Genomic DNA, 24,521 nt, shown 5'->3' on the forward strand with positions numbered 1-24,521 from the left:
TACACGAATTCAAGTACGACCAGTCACCACAAGCAGCACCCTTTCACGAGTATGACGCATGGCCAGCCATCGGCCCCCTCGCCATATTTTAGGGAGAGAGACAACCCGACGCATGGACGCCGCCACAAGCAATGACATTTAAGCGAGCATGACGATCCTTGAAATGTGGACTTGGCTACATAAGAAAATAATAATAATACTGAAATAATTGGATACCACATGGATCACGGTTTGTTCCCACTTTACATTAAAACAGTCGTGGATGTTGACGATCGCCCCAGAGTCTGGAAATGCAGCCGAGAGATTCAGTCGTGTTACCTATAATATATACTGGAGCAACTCATATCCAAGCACTAGGATCGTTTAAATATTCATTTATATTATAATAAGCCTTAGTAAGCAGTTTTACTTTAATGTACGATTTAAATTTATTTATTGACAACGCTTGTATCTCACTAGGGATTTTGTTGAAAAAACGTATACAATTGCCTTGGAAAGAATTACTCGTTTTATGCAGCCTTCTGGTTGGTGCGCTAATTTTGTCTTTATTACGAGTACTATAATTATGGAAGCTACTATTCTTTTTAAAGATATCTATATTTTTCCGCACATATAAAATATTCTCATAAATGTATTGACTTGCCAGAGTCAAAATATGTAATTCCTTAAATTTGCTTCAGACCGACTCCCGTGGGGACAACCCACAGATCGCTCTTATAGCCCGCTTTTGCACTACAAATATCGATTTAATGTCAGCTGCATTACCCCACAAAATAACACCATATGACATTATACTATGAAAATAGCTGAAATAAACAAGCTTTGCTGTGTTCTCATCCGTAAGATCGCGTATCTTTTTAACTGCGAACGCTGCGGAACTTAGCCTATTCGAAAGACCTTCTATGTGTCGGCCCCACTGGAGTTTACTATCTAAAGTAATTCCCAAGAACACCGCATTATCAACAAAGTCTATTTCCTCGTCTTTAATTATTATTTGAGAATGACTACTTTTTACATTTGTAGTTACAAATTTAACACATTTTGTCTTCTTTTCGTTTAACTTAAGATTATTTGTATTAAACCAGTGAACTACACTGGAGATGGCACTGTTTACGTTATCAAGTGATGGATTTTGTCGTTTCACTTTAAATAAAAGCGAAGTGTCATCAGCAAACAGTACTATCTCGTGAAGCTCCTTTACAAGAAATGGCAGGTCATTTATATAGACAAGGAATAAGAAGGGACCAAGTATGGAGCCCTGCGGTACTCCCATAGTAACAGAGGATCCCTGTGATATAGCTCCATTTACATTTACCTTTTGAATTCTATCGCTCAGGTATGATTCCACAAGATTTAGCGCCCTTTCGCCAATGCCATAGTGTTGAAGTTTCTTGATTAGGATTTCGTGATGGACACAGTCAAAGCCTTTGATAAGTCGCAAAAAACTCCAATGGCATCATGAGAATTTTCCCAAGCATTTAAAATCTCGGAAATTAATTGAATGCCAGCATCTGCTGTGGAGCGACCTCTTGTAAAACCAAACTGCTGGCTATGCATAATTTTATTATTATTAAAATGTGTCAATAATTGTTCAAGAATGATTTTTTCAAAGATTTTACTCAAAGCCGGCAGCACAGATATGGGTCTAAAATTTGTGGGGTCCGAAGTGCTGCCCGTTTTGAATAACGGTGTGATTTTACTTATCTTCATCTGGTCTGGAAAGACTCCACAATCTATACATTCATTAAATATTATAGCCAACTCTGAACTGATAGTATTGATTACTGATTGTAAAATGAAAACAGGTACACCCCAAAGATCTTTAGTTTTTTTTATTTTTAGCTGTTTAAATGTTTTTATAATGTCAATGCAGCTAATGCGGCTAAATACAAACTTATGATTGCATACAGGAACATTCTTTTTCAATAATAAAAGGGCGGCTGATGGTGAAGAATTTAAAACGCTGGTTGTATTTAAAGGAATGTTAGTAAAAAACTCTTCAAATGCAGAGGCTACTTCGAGGTCGGAACTAATTACTTTGCCGTTTATGTTCACTTTGAATTCAGTATCCTTTCTGGAGGTTCTTCCAGTCTCCTCGTTTATAATTTTCCAAGTAGCCTTTATCTTATCAGAGCTGTTGTTTATTCTAAGACTTAAGTGTTTCGCCTTAGCGATTCTACACTCTTGCCTAAAACTTTTTGAGAATATCCTAACATAAGTTTTAAATTCTTCACTGTCATTATACTGTTTTTCATCATACAACTCATACAATTTTAGCCTTTTTTTGTGTAGCTCCGGAGTTGCCCAGTCACAAAAGGTAGGTTTCTCCGAGACCAAAAAAGTCTTTGGAGTGAACACATTTTTGAATTCACCAATAAATGAATCAAAGAATGTGCTATATAAATTATTAGGGCATTGGTTACTACGCAAAAATGGCATTTTAAATATCAAATTTTTCCTAAATCTATCTAACCGATCCTCTGTTATAGGAATTAAACAAATTTAATTAAAATTTAATTAAAAAAAAATTAAATTAAACAAGTAACAGGTAAGAGCGATACTCCTGTTATTAGTTACTCACATTTCAGGCAGAGATCACTTTTATTTTTTGTGTCATAGCATATTTAAAATGGTTGTCGCATAAACAGTATTATAATTGTAGTATGAATCTCTATTATCTTTACAAGCCGTAGTCTATAACACTGATAACGTGACTATAGGTGAAAAAAAATCAAGATGAGTACTCGTTTTAAATTATTTTCCCCTATACTTTTTTTATATCCGATGAACCTAGTAGCCTTGCTTCAAGCCAAAATCTCTGATATTCAGAAACTGGCTTAGCATTATCCATTAAAATGGTTCTTACAAAGCTGTGTTTGAACGGTCCGGGGTCGCTTTCGCATTCCACCGGGGCAGCCCTGCGATTCTGTAACTCACTTTTCGAACTCACACGGCGGTTTTCGCATCGGCGGTCGCTCTGAAATCAGTCGTGAAGCAGTCATTTTATGATTTGGCATTCTGATAAACAATAAACTACAAGTTCCCACCTTTTCATGGTTTCTAGGTTTGTGAATCGCAGGGCAGATACACAAACCTAGATTTTTTATATTGAGTTTCCTATTTTTAAGTATAGTTACTACGCGAATTCCATATTTAGTAAAAGCGGCAATAAATAACAAAAGACGAAAACTCCTTTGTAAGGTAAGAAAGCTTGACTAATTCCCACATCTCTGTATAGTGTAAAAGTGAAATTTTAGCCAATATTTACTTAATACTAAGAATGCCTATCGTAAAAGTTGTGACATAACATTTAATTGTTTACTTATAGTTTTATATTGGACATAAAACCTTTTTACTTTCATACGTTTAATATTTAAGACACATAACTTCAATACAATTTATAGAACAGAGAACAAACGGGTTTATCATCTGATGTCATGTGATTATGGAGTCTCCTAAAATCACAATTAATGCATATCATCAGCCATTGGATATATAAACTCTACCGTTTTTTTTTTGGAGATACATTATCAAGCAAAATGGTAGCTACCACCGTCATACTTTCTGTAATAAGCCCTGAAACAATCTGTACCATAAGTGTGAATCGAAAAATACATTATATTTATATGTATTTATATACTCACGCCTTTTTCCGAAAGGATAGGCATTTAATCAAGAGGTCAACGTCGGAATATGGCCGTGGCATTTTATATTTTTTAAATGTTTTTTATTTATTTATACATTACAGCCGAAGACCACGGATCTACACTTGGTACGGTCCTGCCATACTTTTCTCACTTCACCCACTTTCGTGACATTGACCATGCATGCTCATCGGTTATGGGTATTTTGTCCTATACCTAGGTCACGTACGTAGAAGGGACAGGACAAAACCCGTGGATTCGGTTAGGTAAGTATGTCACGAATCCGACCACACCATCAAAAAAATAATCAGAAAAATATCCTTTATATTCTTAAAAGCTCTATAAGTATCTCATTTGATTAATTCACTAATTTCTTTTCAATACGGAAGGACTAATTATTAATAAGGAAATAAATAGTTACAATTAAATCGTATACAGAAGTTCCCTTGTACCCGAAAGTCGACGACATCAAATCCGATCCATCATTTTAGCCGTGAAAGACGCTACTTTCACGATAATAGTCTGCTATATTCATTTAATTCCATATTACATAATGCTTAACATAATATGATGTCATCGGAGTTCCGACAGGTTTTCGTTGTTCTTCCACTTTCACTCGCTCATGTCATCTCGACTTGCTTTTTACGTAAATTCATTTATAAATAAATAATCTAACCTAATAAATACTAAAGCCTAGTAAGTGAAATTGGGTCAAATAAGATATGTACTGATATTGGTGAGAAATGTAAAATGTACTGCGTATTAATATATAATTTTTTTATTATTTAAACTTAATAATAGCCTGTGCTATATTACAGTTTAATATAAGAACGATAAGCTAGAGTAATTTTGACAGATTTATAAATTTAAAATAAAAGTAATACAGTATAATGTGAATACTGTTATTTTCTTCGCATGAAAGTTAATACTTGATTATCATAAATAGACTTTACGATAATTTTTGTGTTGAAAAGCAGTACATAACCTTAGTTATTAATACAAATAATTAGATTACTTGAGATAATAAAGTTAATTTTTTTTCTTTATATGCGTAATTTTACAAGATTCTAAACACCGTTTTTATTTTCGACTTATTAATAAAATCGTAATTTGATTGTAATGATTGAAAAAGTATTAGGTATTTCAAACATGATTTACAAGTTCATTGCCTAACAATACGAAACTAGCCGTTGTTTTATAATATATTTAAGCGATACCTTGGCACCTAAAACCACAATCAGCTAATTATATGATTCTACACCAACTTACTGATAATGCCTATATATTTCCGTCCTTCATACGGCCCCTCGCTCAGTTTGCATCTAAATAAAAACAAAACAAGTGGGACTCGCTAAACAGTGCCCGTTCAGCATGTCAGTAGAACAACTCTAAATTGAATTTGTCACTGAATACGCAATAGGGAAGCGTCATCGTTCAACGTAACCAAGTTTGATAACTTAACTTTCTCTCGGCTCAGAGCCCGTCGAAGGAGGCATCCAGCTTCATTCCGCGATTGCCAGCGAACCAAGTTGTTCGTGGCCGCCGCGCCCGCGTCTACACACGTTGTTCAAGTGATCCATGGTTTTTTAAGTGACATTAGTGATTAAAGCGGCAAAATGGGAACGTTTGTCATGTAAGTGTTTTGTGTTTAAGGAAATAATGCGAAATTTTAGTTTAAGTTTGTCAAATTTGCATAAAGCACTAGACGAAATATTTGTTAATGACATACAATGTGGTTGAAAGCGATCGACCTCGGTTCAACCTTCGGAGCAAAAAGCTATTTTATTTTACGTAATGTAAAAAGGTGCAAAATAAAAGGTTTAATTTAAAAAATAAAAGTACATTGAAATTCGCGAAATTCTAGTCTGACCTACTTTTTCAATATTTAATTTGGAATTAGTAATATAATTGCTATATTCTTCAAATAATAAATATAATATCTTTCGAGCATTAATCTTGATTTATTAAAACATTCATTTTATAAATACATATATATATAATCTTCGCAAAAAGCATGTAAAATTGACATTTAAAATCTACAATTTTTTTCATGTCGCTTCAAAAATACACATTAATTGAGTAACGTAAAAACCAAAATTATCTTATATTTAAGGTTCCTTCTTGGTTAATAAATCTATATGCCTATATAAAAACTTATTTCTAGAAAACTCTTTACACATTGTTTTTTTTATAAATTCATGTTCCAACGTCCCATCATCTTTTGTAAGAATCTTTACAAACGTTAAATAAAGAACAATAATATTATATGATGGATGTCGTGTGAGTTTAAATATCGAAGGTTCAAAACGATGTATGTACAGAGCTTGTGAAAAAGTATATTTGACATTCATCATTGTGTCCATAGAGCATCGTTTCACAACCATTTTTATCGCGTCCCACGAATAAGACCAAAAGTTAAGTAAAACAGTTTCAAAATTATAATTTATTTTATAACAATACACTATAATTATTCATAACTTTAATAAGCGAATCTTTTGTACCTATATGTAGTCTATATTTATTATTTTTCAACAGACTGCGACCCCCTTTTAAAACAAACTCGACCCCTCGCTTGAGAAACGATGCCATAGGGCATAGAGTATAGAACTCATGCATTACACCCATATACTAAAGTCTTATAAAAGATCTAATAATAATCAGAAACCAAACACAATAATTAAAAAAAACATAATTTATGTGTGTCATGGCCTGGCCGTGAAATAATTTGTATAAACAAAAGTGAATTAAATATATTTTCTAAAGTGAATTTAATATCGTTTCTTTTGTATCCAAATTTTTAATTTTCGAAACTGCCAGTCATTCTTGAAAAGTCTATAGAAACTTATTCATTCAAAGAGTTTTCATTCAGGTTTCGTTTATGGTTCGACCTTCATCTGTTTAATACAAATAATTTCATATGTCAGTTGTTTGTAACATTCCTAACATTAATTCGCGATATATATTATGTTGTCTTATTATATAACTGTATATGTAAATATAAGAAGCTTTACCGGCATATAGGCAGTAATTTAATTGATTGATTGAAATAATTGTACAAAAAATGTTAACATTGCGCGTAACAAACACGCTTAACTAATTATCATACCAATACTTGACATAAAGTTTTCTAAAACGTTAGTGAATAATGCTTTGTCTAAGTCACGGTAGCTATACGTTAAATGTTTAAAAATAGTTGACAATCGCTACAATTGAAAAAATCAAAAATGGAACAGACAGCATTTAATTCTATTGTCTTTGGCCACAGCCTAGGAACTTCTCTCTATTCTCACTGCTCGTATTCCTTTTAGTCCTAACTGTATATCCTTCCTTCCATCTTCTCGTTAATGATTATATGGTTACGTAGATTCTAAAAAAAAGTATTTTTATTTGGTTTAGATTTAATATTTTACTTAGTTTATTCGTAATAGATACTTTTTTTAACAAATGTTGTTGATAATAATAATTTTTGTTTGGCTCGATTCGATATTTGCCTTTAACTTTATTTTTATTTACGCCCTCAATAATATTTTATTTCGTGTGTGGTTTGTGCGTGTTGTGAAATATTTGTGATGTTCTGAAAATCTATGTCTTATTATCAGTCTAACCCATCCCGTTGTTCCTGTATCGGTCCCCTTATCCTACTGACAACAGCTGTGTGCCTTTTCTCATCTAATTGAGTTGAATCAATTATGTATGGAAACACATAGGCCTTAAATTCAATGTGAAACAAATATGTGTAAAGAAAAAAAAGGGTTTTTTCAAAAAAGATGAAATTGTTAATTTTTAATAAATAAATTTAAAACGATATAGGCCGATATGTTTTGGTTATTTTCGGAAGAGGTGTTCAATATCCGGTATATACGTATATATATAGTTAGAACATAAAAGTGTATTATAAAGGTTGGTTACAATTCTCGTTACATCGGATGTAATATGAGAATCAAGATGTTGCTGTATTACCAGGAAATAAATGGAATTATAATTTTCTTGAACAGGTTATGTAGTGTGATTTAAAGCCCAACAATTAATTCAACAAGTTATCTTCATTTAATAATGTGCTCCATACCTATCGAATAAATGCAACCTCTTTGCTTCATCTGTATTTATGTTGACTATATTATTAATCTTGGTGTAACAAAAATCACTTTTACTTGTGTTTAGTTGGGGTAAAAATGTCAAAACGCGGGTTTTGGATCTTCATGTGACTGGGGTCACCTTGAACTAACTCGATTTGTTAATAATTTAATTTCTAGTAAGTAATTTAGTTATTAGTTTAAAAGAAAACTCACTTTTTATAAAGACCAACGTTTTTTATTAATTAATTTATTATTAATTATTAATTGTTGTTTTTTATTATTAATTGTAATTAACCTACATATTAATAATAAAAAAATGATAAAAAGAAAATTTAAACAAATTTAAAAAGTTTGGTCCCGGTGGACTTTTATTGCTGGCAGGATTTCTTTGCTGCATTGCGATACTTATTCGTTGAGCGAGGAAATCTGCACTTGAACCCCACGACCAAAGTGTCTCTACTGCAAAGGGAACATAATATAACATATTTGAGCTGTTAATTATTTTCCACCTGAACTGCGGCCGCGCCAACTTTTATGCTTGTCCGAGGAAGGTAAGACGGGGGCGCTTACGGGTCCACACAAGTGTCACCCCGTCCCAACTTCCTAGGGATCAAAGACATCCCATCAGGCCGCTTACCAACCAAGAAGTCGTCTAACATTTTCACATAACGCTAAATAAATAAATGAAAACTTTCTTTTGAGACACCTGGTATTTTTAATTCATTTACAGTACGTGGGTTGTGAAACCATCAAAAATAATAGCAAGAGTGAAATCGTTGATATAAGATATCAGATCAAGGTCATTTGGGCCAATAAATATTGAATACGCAACTTATCCGCATGTATGTTACACTTAGATCTGATGTAACAATACATAAGAATGCAGGTCGCCATTAATACAACCACCACGTACTATCAGCGATGCGTCAATTGTCATATTACGTAAATGGCAGTATAACTTCAATACATATTAAAGAGACTAAAAATCGATATTCCAACTTTCCCTCTGTTATACAAGCTAACGTTGATTAACCTGGTGGTGTATTCTTAAAAAAACATTTTCTTTTTATTTTAATACAAATTTTTCTATGGGTGACAACATACCTAATAAAAACACAGATCAGTATTACCGCAGTTAGTTCACTTAGATTCCTTTTTTAAAAACAGCCCTACAGACACAGAAGTTTTGGGGAAATAATTTTTCTAAAATGTTCATTTCTTGCCTTTTCATAAAACAAAAACTAATTTTGTTATAAGGCAAATTATACTACATTTATAATCACAACGATGACTGGTCCGAATGCTTCTTTATGAGTATACGAAAATGAACAAACGTGTGTTTGAAAGTTGTAGTCTCTTTGATGTCCGAATTCTCATAATTTTATATCACATTTTCATAGAGAATAAGGAATGCGTACGTTCTGTAAGTCTGCTATTCACTAATTTAAACAGTACGACTAATTTGCTGTATTCAAATATAGTTTCTTGTTCCTACTTGTTCGTGTGTCTGGTATTTTACGCAACTCAGACCTCAGCCTTAACTTTCCGCTTATGTAATATGTTTGTCGATATCACCGCATTTCCTACACCTTGATTACTTGTATGAACAGATTATATGTGAAATACGGACATGATATGTTAAAATGAAGTAGGTTTTATGTTTTAATCGGAATTGAAAAAAGTCGTAAACGTATTATAACGTTTTTGACATATATCACGCTAAATCTTGACCCTGAGTCTTTCATTAAGAAAAACGCTTTTTTTAACTAATATAAATAAATGGCGCTACAACCTTTTTAGGTCCGGGCCTCAGATTTCTGTATCTGTTTCGTAAGTAGGTGATCAGCCTTCTGTGCCTGACGCAAGCCGTCGATGTTTTGGGTCTAAGGCAGGCCGGTTTCCTCACGATGTTTTCCTTCACCGTTCGAGCGAATGTTAAATGCGCACATAGAAAGAAAATCCATTGGTGCACAGCCGGGGATCGAACCTACGACCTCAGGGACCTGAGATGAAATTTTAACTAATATATTGACCGTTAAAGTTACGGTCATACTTAGGTAATATGCATGCTCTACATTACGGCATAGTGCGAGTCGTCTTCCTTCCTCTAATATTACACAATGTTACTGCACGCCACTTAATAATTACATACATCGTTTTGCATGTATAATCGTAAAAACATGTCTAAAAACTAATTATGAGCAATTATATTTGAAAGAATTTGTTCTATGGGATGTTTTTGGCCTTAATTTTAATGTGCGAGCGTAATCAGTAAATTTTGAGGTTAGACCAAATCCGATCAAGCTACTCGTATTTCGATCATTGACTACGTTTTCGAGGTAAGTCACGCCTGTTTCCCAAAGGTAGGCAGAGAACATCAGCGGCGGCCTTAGGGGGTGGAGAACAGGGCAATCGCCCGGGGCCTCGCTCTTGCAGGGGCCTTGCCCAACAACCCAAGCAATTTAAAAAATATCTATTTTTTTTAATATTTTTTTTTAAATTTAAAACTTTTGATTTTGATCCTTAATTACTTATTATGATTATAACATAACGGTAAATGAAAATAAAGTTAGTTAACTAATTCATTCACTCAAAACATAATTGAAAAATTAATTATGTTGTACTTGAATATCGCGCCTCGAAACACTTGAAGATCGGTTTTTTAATTGCGTAGCACCGTACATATATTATAATTTTATTTAATATTACGTCCTAAGACCTGCCACCCGGTGCCTCGCAATGGGTAAAGCCGCCTCTGTAGAACACAGAACCTCTAAGACACCTCTCTCACTTCCTCCACTCTCATAACATTCAACATACACTTTCGTCGGTTAATTCTCGCCATTACTGCCCGTTCCAATGAAATTCTGAAAGAATGCATCAATTTTACCGTAGATTAAGTATAGAGATACTAATTGTTTCAAATATCTATAATATTTTATATACGTATAATTGCGTAATACGTAAATATAATGTAGATAGTACCAGAGGCCGCAGAACTGATGCTCTCCTCCCAAACGAATAAATATCGCGAAAATTCACCAGCGTTAAAGATACACTAGGACCAAACGTTTTAAATTTGTTTAGATTTTCTATTTATCGGTTTTATATCTGTGGCCATAGGTCAGAATATGATAAATGCAATTTCCTTACTTTACAGGACAAGCAATTAAAAAATTAAGAAATCTTGAAGGCACTATTAAAATATGAAACACTCGATATATGATATCATTGTCTGATCTATGACCACAGATTATTATTATTATTACAATGTGGGTTAAGAATATTGTAAAGAGTATGAAATTTAAATAAAGAAACTTATTACTTACCATAAAGTACATTTATATACTATAACGCATTGTAAACCGTACATCTAAAGTTTTTATCGAATAATTAAAAGAATCGCAAAATATTTTATAACACTGCTGTGAGAAAACATTCAATCATTCTAGGAATCTATTCACTCACTATGCGGATATAGATTAACCACGCGTCATCTTTTCCTGATTCCATAGGTATAATTCTACATTCTATTTAATATTAGATTTTTTCATTCATTTGGGTCTTTATTTTTATATTTTAATATCTTATTGGCTCTATTATTTAATTTAAAACATCGTTGCGTTAAATTGTTTTGTATTTTCGTGATCAAATAGATTTTGTTTCGAGTTTAATAAATAACAATAAACGCATTTGCGTTACGAACTATACACGTGTTTTTAACTTTTTTTTTAATGGCTCTGGCATGATTTGTGTATTAGCCAGCGTCAAGTATAGGATTTTTTATAATTCGTCCTTTTTTATAATTCGCCCTCCCAAAGGCCGAGAACAAATTTCAATTAAATTAAAACTTGCCCTCGAACCGGGAATTGAACCCGGTACCCCTCACCTAGCTGCCACTTAATAAGACCGCTAGGCTATGAGGCCGCTCTTTTTAACTTTAATTATGTAAAAAAATTATGACTTAAGCGATTTAATCAAAAACAAAATGTTTAATGATGATGACACTCATGTCTTCTATGAAGTTGAGCTCACAAACTGCTTCCGTATCGTAATGTTAAAATGCTTGTTTAATTTATTATGGAAAACGGTAAACAGAACGCGTGTGACTATACGTTTCGACTTCAAGTTAATCAATAAGTTTTTATTGAATAATTTTAATCAATAACAACATAACTCAAGTGATGTTGTATATTATGATATTATATATTTATTTATAGCATACATTTATTATATATATATAATATATATAATAAATGTATGCTATAAATAAATATAACTTAAATATTACCTTAAATTACTAACAATTTTGTCTACTTACAATAAAAAAATTACATTCATCTCTAAGTCTTCCTTTACACAAATACATCTAGTTCTATTGCAGAACTGAGGAAATATTTAAGCAGCGAAATCATAAGTGGAAGCGGATCCTGATGGCGGAGGAAAGTTCGTGAGCTCCACTCCAATCTGTTTAGGCACATACAATCTAAGCAAAGTAAAGCGTACTATTTCACACCCCTTCTTCATACAGTACAAGGCAAACCCAACTATTTAAAATTCCTCGGTCTAATACAAACTATTTACGTAACTCAGTCATGTACCGTATACCTTCAGATTATAACACAAATTCCTTTATATTTTTCTTTTATATTAAATATATATTATAATGATCAATAAATCAAAAAATACACATATACTTTGTTATATTTTGTATATATAGGTGAAACTGTGCTTTGTTTATGTTTGAATGTGTATTCCGTTTTTGGCTTTTGTGTACAATGTAAATTTTTGGATATTGTTTAGGAATACTGTTGAGGAAATAAATAAATAAAGTTCTACCCCTCAAAACATTTAGTGCATAGTAGTTTCCAAGCGCCTGTTAAGTTGGCTTAAGAACCGTTTTGCACTTTTTAAATCAAGTAATAATGTATGCACAAAGGTACATTGTGCATATCTTTAAGGTTAAATTTATATATCAGAGCCTCGTAGTAATTGCAGTACCTCTGACCCCAGTCAGTCGTCCCGAAGGTTCTTTGTGTTATTAACCTAAAACTAACAAATGGCAGTTACCATCGTGACTATACAATGCGAGATAATGAAGATTAAAGTTTCAATGCTAACACTAAAGCATTCGTTTTACGAAGTGTTAAACAATCAAGGTTTTATTAAAATACACTGTATCGCTTTGTATCAAAGATAAATGATTCCTTTTGCTTGAAATATAGAAGTCAATAAACTTTTCCTTTAGCAATTTATAGTTTTATCCTTGTTATGTTTATCTTGGACATGAATCGGTAGAAATAAATATTGTATAGACAATGGATTTGGCAGCGCACGTAGTATTGACTATTTAAGAGCCATTCTTATTTCTTTTGTTTTATAAGATAGCCTTCGTCTATATTACTTGCAGATTACTATCGGAGATTAAAATAAATATTTCAGATCACAATCCAGCCTTGCGATTCTGTAACTCACTTTTCGAACTCTCACAGCGGTTTTCACACTTTACGATTTGGCATTCTGATAAACGATAAACTACTAGCTCCCTCCTTATCAGAATGCCAAATCGTAAAATGACTGCTTCACACAGATTTGAGCGCGACCGCCGCTGTGAAAACCGCTGTGAGAGTTAGAAAAGTGAGTTACAGAATCGCAAGGCAGCAACCTAAAATCTTTGTGTACATACGTGCTGCATTATTTTAAAATCAATAAAGTGACATAGCAACGACGTGTTGCTTTATAATGTGAATTTTTAAAGAATTAAAAAAGGACGGAGTTTTAGCTGAACAAACTTTAACAAAAGTTTGTTCAGCTGTTTGACGTATTTTATACCTACTGTAATTAGTATTAGGATAACTCAAATGTGAATATTTGAGTTTCATGAAAAAAACCTTACACAGATTATCCCTCGTTATAGAGACTCCGACATATTTTCTTTCTTCGGCTTACCTTGTGTATTGTAACGGCTCAACTGTACCAGAGGTGAAATTCCATATGTATATATAATACTAGCTGACCCGGCAAACTTTGTTTTTGCCATGTATATTATTTTTAGGAAACCTTTTTTAACTTCAATAAAAATAACTATATACTATAATAAAAAATAGGCATTTATCGTAGAGGGGAGGAAATTGGGGGTATTAATAAGCTGTATCATAAAAAAATAAAAACAAAAAAATAATCTAAAAAACAAAAAAAATATTGGGATGGACACCCCTTATCACTTAGGGGTTTGATGACCTTATGCAGTTCATCTGAATGCGCAACCGTCTTAGACCGGCACGTCTACCAACCGGCTTCCCTCATAAAGAAGGTCCCGATAGATCGATACATAAATATAAGAATATGTATAAAAAATTTCATAAGCATAGGCTCGACCGTTTTAGAGGAGTAAGGGAACGAATATTGTGACACGAGAATTTTATATATTAGAAGAAAATTTATGTTTATATTATACATACAGGTTTTTACATTTACTACTCTACACCACGTGTATCAGCCAGGTGTTTTTACAACTCAAGCACTTGTCTCACAAAGGTCACGACAATGTTAGGAAGTAATTAATGATCAATCAAACAGTTACTATCGACAACTTAATTGCAACTTCAGTTAAGTTGTAGAAATTATCGCCGACTCTATAAAGAATGTTTTGTGCCTAGTTCCGTATGTCTTAGTATTCCATTAATTCATTTAAATCTTTAAAAAATCGTTGAGGTATTTTTTCGGAGCACAATTAGCGTAGTGGTAAACCTTTAATCTTTAGGTTAGCGTCGGCCAGCGTCGTAAAGTTATACGACTACGATTTGGTGTATTCCGGTAATAGTTCTCGAATTATTACCGGAATACACTAAAATAGGTTTTATTTATACATTTTTACAGACCGGATTAAAGAGTACTTATCCGCTGGATATATTCGGTTGTGGGCTGATCGGTTTAAAAAAAGCATGGTCTAATCCGCTGTTTTGCTGGTGATTATTTTGTTTTGATTAACAAAAATTTATGGTATTTTAATTGTATAAGTACATACATTTTAGATAGAGTTGATAGATAGATTTAGTAATATGTATGATGTGGTAAACTGTAATAAATAAACGTACTGTGTACTGCCGTCAGGCTTCTTCGATAAATTAACATAATATGTACATAAAAATACTCATTCTTTTTGCATTATTTTACACTTGTCCCCACACTAGGACATTCCTGTGTTAGGTGACGAGACTTTTCCGATGTACAATACAATAAATAACTTAGTATTTAAATATATACAGTAAAAGATTTTTATTAATTTGAAAGTGCGTGATATGAATAGGCTCCTTTACACAGGATACTGCTTCGGAATTCCTTACCTCTTGAAATAAGACGATCTCAGTTTTTAAATAAATTTAAGAATCGACTTCTTCAGCATTTCTCTTCTACCTCGTATTTAGCTACTTACACATTATTTCAATTCATTAACATTGAGTTTATTTAGTAGTTCATTTGGTATAGTGTTAGCTCTACATATATATCTTTATTTTTTGTCACGCAATTCTTGTACTTTACCCTCAGTTGGTATTTCTATGTTTTTCATGCTAACGATAAAGCCGCCCGTTGCTAAATAATTTATGTAGCCAGCCTTGCGATTCTGTAACTCACTTTTCGAACTCACACAGCGGTTTTCGCAACGGCGGTCGCGCTAAAATCAGTCGTAAAGCAGTCATTTGACGATTTGACATTCTGATAAACAATAATCTACAAGCTCCCTCCTTATGAAAAGTGAGTTACAGAATCGCAAGGCTGTTTTTCAAAATGTATGTTTAAGGGGCCGAATAAAAAATACAAAAATAGTTTTCAATAGAAGCGCGATCAACATAATTTAGCTATAAACGTATGTATAAAATTGTACTCGTAATGCGTAGTGATTCAAAACATGACGGTATTAACTCGGAGGGTCGGTATTGTGAGAGATGAAGTAATCGTTTTCTCGCACTGTTTTCGCAAGAACATTGCTTCACGAGAGCCACCATGCTAATTGCTACGTGCAACAGTGCTTTATCGAACATTTACGATTGTATGTACATTGAATAACTAATTATGGGTTATACTATGTTATAACTAATACTATCAGCCATGTCTACATTATAACGTTACCTAAGATAGCAATAACACACGTATAAAGTTACTATGGATATATAGTACATAAAAAGGATTCAAAAATCAGTTTTTCAGTCACATATTTTTCACACGTGTAGGTTCGAATGAAATTTATGTATTACATGTATAATTTTTTTTTAATAAAAAATTTGCTGAACATTTTATAATCTATATTAAGCTAAATTACTAAGTAGCGTAGATAACTTAGATTACATAATACCCGCATAACGTTTTGTATTATCGTAAAGGTTGGAAAATGGTATAATAATTTGTAAATGTTCTAGAATATTTAAATCCTTTAAAAACTATTCAGTAGTTTATGTAATAATAATATTGTGTTCATTAAAATAAACACAATAAATAAGAATTATTTTTATTATTACTATGTAAGTTAATAAAATTGTAAATACTCTATATTTGATTGTTATGATAACTAAGAAATTATTGAGGCTTCACTAGCTTTGATAAAAAAGAACAAAGGTACTAATATGTTAAGCACTCTTTATTACAATAACATCTTAAAAAATGCTATTACACAATGACTGTGTGATAGCTGTTTATTAAATATATAATACTGAACAAGCACTTCAAGCCGAGTCTAGGAAAAACGTAAAACGTGTACACGTGTTTATGAATCTTATACGGTTCCAAAATTCATGACAGCATTCGGTAAAAGATTTATTACTTACTTGGCACCACTCTTATATAACCTATTGCGAAAAAACTGTGCTATTGATTTCAAGTGTAAATTTTCCTATGGCAAGGTTTAAATTTCATTTATATTGGGCTAAGTTAACAGATTACAGAGGCATTAATGACTCAATTTTCTCTTTGTTATCTGTATTATCTTATATGGTTTGGTTTTTGTATAGTTAAAATAATATTTTTGGTGGTTTGTTGGGTACACTAACGTCGTAACACATTTTAAACCAGTACGGAGAGAGGACCGAAGCTATTTATCTTTGTTATTGAATAATTATAACGTATAACTACAAATAATTGAAAGAAACTGAAACTTAACATGTTCTAATACTAATTCAAATTATCATCATTCGTTCTTCAGTTATGTTTCAAAACTGTGATAGAAGTAAAAACAAACCCAACAGACGTCTTAAACGCTAATATTAATGTTGTAAATATTCTCGTTATCAACTGAATAATTAATTAATTAGGCAAAAACACGCCCCATGCAATTTTACATGTAGATATCAAACGGCCTACATAATACAACAAAAAAGAAATATTGTGTACTGCAAAGATTTACCCACGAATAGGCTTTTGTCTACACGAGTCCTAATTCACACTCAAACCACGTGATTATCTTGTTATAAATCAAACTATTAACAACAGGCAAATCTTGTAATAAAGAAAAAAATATTTAATTGATTCACGCAATCACTTTATTCAAAATTGGACCCAACTCTACATTAAGTTTGTCACCAGCAACGCTGATTTTCAGTGGGCCGACACTGTTTTTGACTGACAGCTGACAGCATTAAATAAAACAAAAATACTGATTAAAATATATTTTTTAAAACAAACTAATCTTCAAATAAGTTATTTTTTTAGTTTGAAATGTAATCCAATTATACATCAGGCGGACATTTCTGAGTGACCCAAGAGTCGTAAGGCTAGTGGGCGATCAGCCTCCTGCGCCGAACCTGAATTCTGTATTATGCCATGTGCTTACCATAATGATTGTGTAATAATAGACTAATTTTAATAATTTATTTAAAAGATGTCAAACTAGTTGCGGTATTTATGTAAATACATACATAAATGTTTTTTAATAGATTTAATGAAACTAATTTATCCGAAAATGTTCGTGCTGATAGTACCTAAAAATAAACTTAATTAGTAACTAAAAACTAAGATATTCTATAGGGGGCTTGACTTATAATTATCGTCTTTATTATTTTAATGATTATGGGTTCCATTAACAAAGAATTGATCAGGATGTTTATAGAGGTCACCAGGTGTCCGGATCGTGAGGTCATTATCACGTGACTGGGCAATCGCTTTTTTGTTTCGATATAGACATCATCATTCGATTAACAACATTATTTAGATATGATTAAGGCAATTGAGCTCTAACAGACCTTTTAATTACACGAGCTACTCTACCTTTTTTCGTTTTATTGTTAATCGAATGTGAATCGAATTTAAACCTCTGTGCATCTCCTAACGATTACTGGGTCGTTTTTGTTATAGGAAATAGGCCTTTAGGTTATTAATTTGAGTACGCAACTAGTGATCCTAATAATAGCCATTCGATACACACTTTAGGTACAAGAGACCATTGTTAAAAAAGGAACTTTAAATATATTTTTATTAATTGTTTTCGCATTAGATTAGGTAAATATGGAACTAGAACGCTTAGTAGGTTCACGCGTCCCTAAGCTTAAATCGTAATCGATATTGTATAACATGTTAGATTACAATTAATACACGATGTCATTGACTGTAATAGAAAGTTTGATACCGGTATCAAATAGCCTAACCTTACTTCACATAACGAAAGTTATTTGCGGTGACAGTTGACAGATTCATGTGTATTTCCTGTATACTTCGATACCTCCTTCAGTTTTTACAAAATAGATGGTAATATTCGAAAAAGTATAGAACAACTATCAATCAAAAGAAACAAATGAATGTTCAAATTCGTATTTCAAAACAGGCCTTTTCTTTTTTATTGAGTCGAAAAATTACAGATTATAATTTACACATTTGATTTAGGAACTCATTTCGGAATTAAAATGACTATCTATGTCCATACAGGCCTTTTGTTTTTTATTGAATTCGAAAATGACAATGTAAACACATTTAATTTTAGAACGCAATGAGAATGTCCATGCTTCATATATGTCTAATTTGTCTATATTTATTATCATAGACAACTACTAACTCAAAGTCAGCTTCTTATTAAACAATATAATTATTTAAAGGAATAGATATGCAACTAGCCGATTAAAAAAACGTGTTAAAAATTATACTACATTATTAATTCTAAAGCTACATATTTTGGTTTTTCGAGTTCCGGTTTATTTATTTTTAATTGTAATATTCCAGAACAACACAATAATATTTAATTATATACTAATATTGGATTGAGTTTAAAGAATACTAAAAAATATTCTTTAAACTCATTATTATAGAACGCTGATATTGTGAATCAGCGATATATTTTTGTACTGCTTTGCTCTTTTACCTTTTACTTTATGCTAGTTATCACAACATCAGTAAAATTTCTGTCACTTCCTGGACCGGTCACGTGGTAACGATCAATCTTGCAATACTGTGGCTACAGTTTATTAGCCTCTTGCGACATCTCAATAACTATTCAAAATTGAGACACTTTCAATATAAGACGTGTTTGAAGAATTCTTACTATTGATCAATTTTGATTGGCTTAAGTTTTACTTTTTTAAACATTACAATTATAGGGCAAAGTAAATATAGTTATAAAATGTTTTAGCTTGCATATGAATAGGGATTTATATGTTATTTTTTATGCATAAAAAATAAGATTGTATAATAAAATATACTGGTAAAATCTATGAATATTTTTATGAATTCTATAATAACATGTTAATATAAAACTGCAAAGAAAACAATCACAACTCCATATTTAAAATAATAATTGCTACTTTCGTGCCTATTCATTATACAAAAGCCCCTAATAATCAACGGCGTTACTTAATAAATTAAAATAATAAAGGAAAGACACTCACAAAGTGTAATAATTGTGTGTTCACGAAGTTTTTTCCTGTCATTAAACCACTTCATTGACTTTGAACTAGTAAATTACACCAAGGTTCGTGCGGCGTTCGGTCGTTGCTCTAAATAGCCGTAATCGTATATGAACGCATGTGTTAATGAAAATATTAGTTACCTTGTAATTGGGTATAGAGCTTTTACAGCTTGGACGAGTATATTTGAGATAAATTATTTCACCTAACGTAGTATGTATTATTTAAATTATGAAATTATTGACATTTGCGTACCCATGTTAAAATGAATTCAGTATATTTTTCTTTGGCATATCCTATTGTACTCATAAATTTCAAATACACATAAAATAGATTCTAATTTAATTAAAATACTAGTAGATATTAATCGTAATCTAATCGTAAAAGGAAATACATACACAATATTTAAAAATGAAGAACATCGTTTAGCAAACATTAATTAATACTATCTGAACGATTAAAACAAATGAAAGAAATGAGAAATTAAATGTGCTACTAATACAAATACTCCTAAAATAAATCTAAATTATTTATTTCAATTTGTAATTCATCATACTTAAACATAACCGTTTACATTAAATTCTAAAAATGCTATATTTATTGCAGGTTAGGTCAAAGTTTCCTGTTTTTGGCGCTGTTTCTATTAACAAACGCACAGAATCTGGAAGAAAGTAATGTTCAGACAGTCCCGAGTGATCTGCGACGGGCTGTCAGCGAGGCGCTGGCTTTGGAGAGAAGATTTTTACAAGGAGGAAACATCCCGTAAGTAAATTGTATGAGCCAAGGCTGTACATTTTGGTTACTCAGGCTTTCCTAGTTTTATAAGCGTTTCCTAAATCGTCGGAGTTACGCCCCGAGAGTATAGCCAGACGTAGACCCTCTTCAACTGTTACATTGCATTCATTCGTTTCATAGCAAATAACCTTTCATTATTTCGCATATATATATATATATATATTTAACCTATTTTCTTCATTCTAATTTTAAATTTATTTAGCTTAGACACGTATTCTTTTTATTATTTTCTACATTTAAAAGTATAACATAAACGTATTGCTTTGACACAACATTCGTTAATTTTAAATAAAAAATCAGTCTGATGTCACTGTTTCAACTAAAGTACTGATCTTTTTAACAGCGTGTCAGTTTGACAGAAACGGACTAATACTTTAGATAAGAGTGCAATAAGACTATTTTTTATATTTGAGGCAATTAGTATCTAAAACGAATGTTTGACAATTATTTATGGAGCAGACACCGTTTTCTTTTGTTTTCTTTAAATGTGTACATTTCCAGACAAGACTGTTCATCAGATGAAGACGAGGCTAGCAATACCCCGTGTCCCCCAAGCAAGTACCGAAGTGCAAGTGGCGAATGCAACAATGTAAGACACAGGCCGTGGGGCAGGCGAGGCGATGTGTTCTTACGCCTTCTGCCACCGAAGTATGCTGATGGTATGTATAAGAACAAAAATCTATATATACCAGAATTAAATAATAAACCTTCGTCTCTGTACATCATGGCTTTATAAAACACTTGCATGCTACGTAGGATTAATTTAAATTTTATTAATAAATAGTCTAACTCACGGTAGAGGATAAATACTTTTTACTTTTATTTGAATTTAAAGCTATATTGATGATTTTACATAAATTATTTGTAGTATTATTTTTTCAAATATTGTCTGTATTGAAATATGTGAAGAACCAGGGTTTTTCTTCGATCAATTGCGACCATATGACCATACTATAAAATTTCAATGAATACAATAAATATAGAAATTTTACCTAAAAATAAAATTTGTATTATGTTTCCTAAGACGTCCGAGGTCCATTATGAGAGTACATCGTTTCCTTTTCCGCCCAAATCGCTAGTATCCGACCTATTCCCACCACGTGACACCGCCGCCAGCGCCCAGCGTTTGAAACTGGAACTAACTTTTTATCGCGCTAAAGCAAGCCGCCAGAGTTCTTGTTCATTGTTTGTCTCATAATAAGAGAACCAGGAAGAGCTTGTTTGGACCTCGGACGTCTTAGGAAACATAATACAAATTTTATTTTTAGGTAAAATTTCTATATTATGTGTTCCGTTTGACGTCCGAGGTCCATTATGAGAGACGTGTTTGTTATCTCCTGGTGGCTTGTAAAGTTATATATTAATAACTAAAAAACGCAACAATGTGATTTGAATTATTTATATCCGATAGAATCATGATAAAATAAACAATACAAACTAATTAAAGCCTAAGCTTTAGCATCATTTAATAAACATAATAACAGAAAAATTATTGTTTATAATGAAGTAGAATACTTGGCTAATCATTAAGCGGCTGAAAGCACTGAGAAAGAGACTTCTGATTGAGTCTCAGCATTCTGACTATTATTATCTAGATTTCGACAATAATATATCTTTAATGTACTTTCATGACGCCAATTTGCCTAACCAAGAATATCATTTATGTTTCTAAAACAATTTAGCGAAGCAACAGCTGATCAAGTACCCCGAGATGCTTCGATACCTGATTCCAAAAGGGGTTTCTTGACCCAGCCCCCAAAAATTGTGGGTGTAGCTGGTCTTACAGGATATCTGGTTGTAATAAACAAATTTGTCAAGGAGCCTCATCTATTATTAGAGACAGTTATGAGTGTCCTAAGCCAAAATAAGGGATTTAGATGCTTCTCCGGGCACGATAAAAACGTCCAACTTGACTGTCTATACGTTCCTGTATCTGTTTTAAAACCGAAACCCGGATGCAAAGTGATGGAATCACCGTTATCAATAAAATGCTGAGGCTCGAAAAAGCAAGAGAGTCAAATCATGAACTCTATGCCCAGAAGCCAATAAAATTATTGTGGCTGTGTGTTTCGAGCTATGAAATAAATTTTGCTCATCTAGTTTTAGGCTTTTCAAATAATTTGTTTGTTTTCCTTGTTGAAGCTCTCAAACATGACGAAATAAGTTGTTTTTCGTCTCGTGTTTTGCAGCCAAAATCAGCCACGCTTCCAACTGTAATTTCTGCCCTTGAGGAGGAGGTTGACCCGTTACGGTATTTATCAGGGTTTTGTTTAGATTCCGTATTGGTAGCGAGGGTGCAAGTGCTCGGCCTTTCAAATCCGGGCGCCAAAAAGGCTTCCTCCACCTGGGTGCTATTATTATGAACTTCCCTTGGGATAAGTTGAGATGGTGCAGCACTCGAGGCAGAGGCACTGGCGGTGGAAATATCCACGCTAGATCGTATCGCCAGCATTTACTGAAGGCGTGGTGAAGCAAGTGTTGGAGTCTAATAAGTCTAGCGACACATAACTTGCCACGACAAGAGCCTCTCGTGACGCTAAAAGATCTATTTGGGGGGTTCCCCATCGTCTGAATATGTCCGTGGTTTTCAAGAGATGCCATTCGGTGCCCCTGCGATTGCGCGAGAGGTAATCGGCTTCCACGTTGTACATTCCCGGCAAGGAAGTGAGGGATAAGTACAATATTCAAACTGTCCGTCAGTGCCAGAAGATCTTTTGTCAATTTTAACAGCATTTGGGACCTTGTTCCTCCTTCGTTTTTTATGTACGATACAACAGTTTTGCTGTCGCTTTGCAGGATTACCATCGAGTTCTTTAGGACTTCGGATGTCAAAGAGATTGCTGCTACCACAGCGTGCATCTCCTTTAAATTGCAATGCCACTCAATCTGACTTTAGAGTCCAAGAACCATTCAGGGGTTTGTTATTGATTAGCGCTCGCCATTGTAGATCCGAGGCATCGGTGACAATGTAATTCACATGCCTTGTTTTGAAGTGAATCGGTGTTTTGTGACTGAGGTTGTGCAAACACCATACCATGTCCTGATTCACCTCTGCAAGAGAACTCGGGCAAAGAGGAGCTCTCCTAAATGCATTGCTGTGTCGCTGCAGCGTTCGGCAACGCAACCTTCCCCGGTGGGTGATGAAGGTCGCAAAATTGAGATACCCTAAGAGGCGTTGGGCCTGCTTGAGGGTCCAATTTGCCGGCTGACAAGCGTGTTATCAGGCACTGACGAATTTTGATAACTTTTTACGGGTAAGGACTTTGCATTTGATAGTGTGTCCCACGTGATACCCAGAAAATCGATCGACCTCGTTGGAGTGCATATCGACTTCTCTCGATTTATGGTCCAGCCCAGGTTCTTCAAAAAGGTCATGGCTACGAGAACCTGGGAGTTAAGAATTGTTCTGTCCTGGTGGACCAGTAAGTAATCGTTCAAGAAAACGATCACTCTTAAGCCCTGACGGCGTTATAGCTCGGCTGTCCAATTTGTCACCGAAGCAAACGTTTTCGGAGCTATGGCCAACCCAATAGGTATACAAGTCATTTGAAGGAGCCTTCCCTCGTAACTGATACGCAGAAAGCAACGATGTTCGAGGGAAATCAGTACATGATAGTAGGATTGCCTGTGATCCATTCCGTTCTTCGTTATTATGAAATATGAACGATATGATATGATAGAAATGAACGACGGAGTCAGCGCTGCTGGCTCTAGTATATGGTCTCGAATCATGGTATGTATTTCCAAGGAAATCGAAGTTGAAACAGGTGTTTGCAACTTTTTTAGGATTTAGGACAGTACTAATTGCGGTTTTCGATTGTAAGTTATTCGAGCGGAGGTTATTAATTTTAGAATGGAAAAAGGAGGTTTTAATTTCACCCAATTTTTGTGATAGTTCCTTAAACATCGGCTCGAAAAGCCAATCGAGTCACTTATGTTGGTATTTCTTTGGATTGTTATATTTGCGGTCCCCCCTTTTGATGTGAAACATCTATAACCGCACGTAAAACCGATTTCTGGTGTGGCGACAAATGCCGTGGCGATGCCACGCTATATGATGGTATATATACAGTCTATATGCAGTAGTGTGTACGGTGTATTTCGAAGTCACTGATTAAACGAAT

The 24,521-nt window shown here is 33.3% G+C and overlaps 1 protein-coding gene across 1 annotated transcript in view; it reads left to right on the forward strand.

Annotated features, from left to right (window-relative positions):
* The first annotated feature begins 4,874 nt into the window (after window positions 1-4,874).
* The window catches only part of LOC125051110 (heme peroxidase 2), a 49,867-nt gene continuing 30,220 nt past the window's right edge, over window positions 4,875-24,521 (forward strand). Inside the window, exons 1-3 of the mRNA XM_047651264.1 lie at window positions 4,875-5,277; window positions 20,209-20,364; window positions 20,899-21,056. Of these exons, the coding sequence (XP_047507220.1) occupies window positions 5,261-5,277; window positions 20,209-20,364; window positions 20,899-21,056 (331 nt within the window). The 5' untranslated portion in view covers window positions 4,875-5,260. The remainder of the gene's footprint in view (window positions 5,278-20,208; window positions 20,365-20,898; window positions 21,057-24,521) is intronic.

Source organism: Pieris napi, chromosome 7 (genome assembly GCF_905475465.1).
Source record: "Pieris napi chromosome 7, ilPieNapi1.2, whole genome shotgun sequence".
NCBI lineage: Eukaryota > Metazoa > Arthropoda > Insecta > Lepidoptera > Pieridae > Pieris > Pieris napi.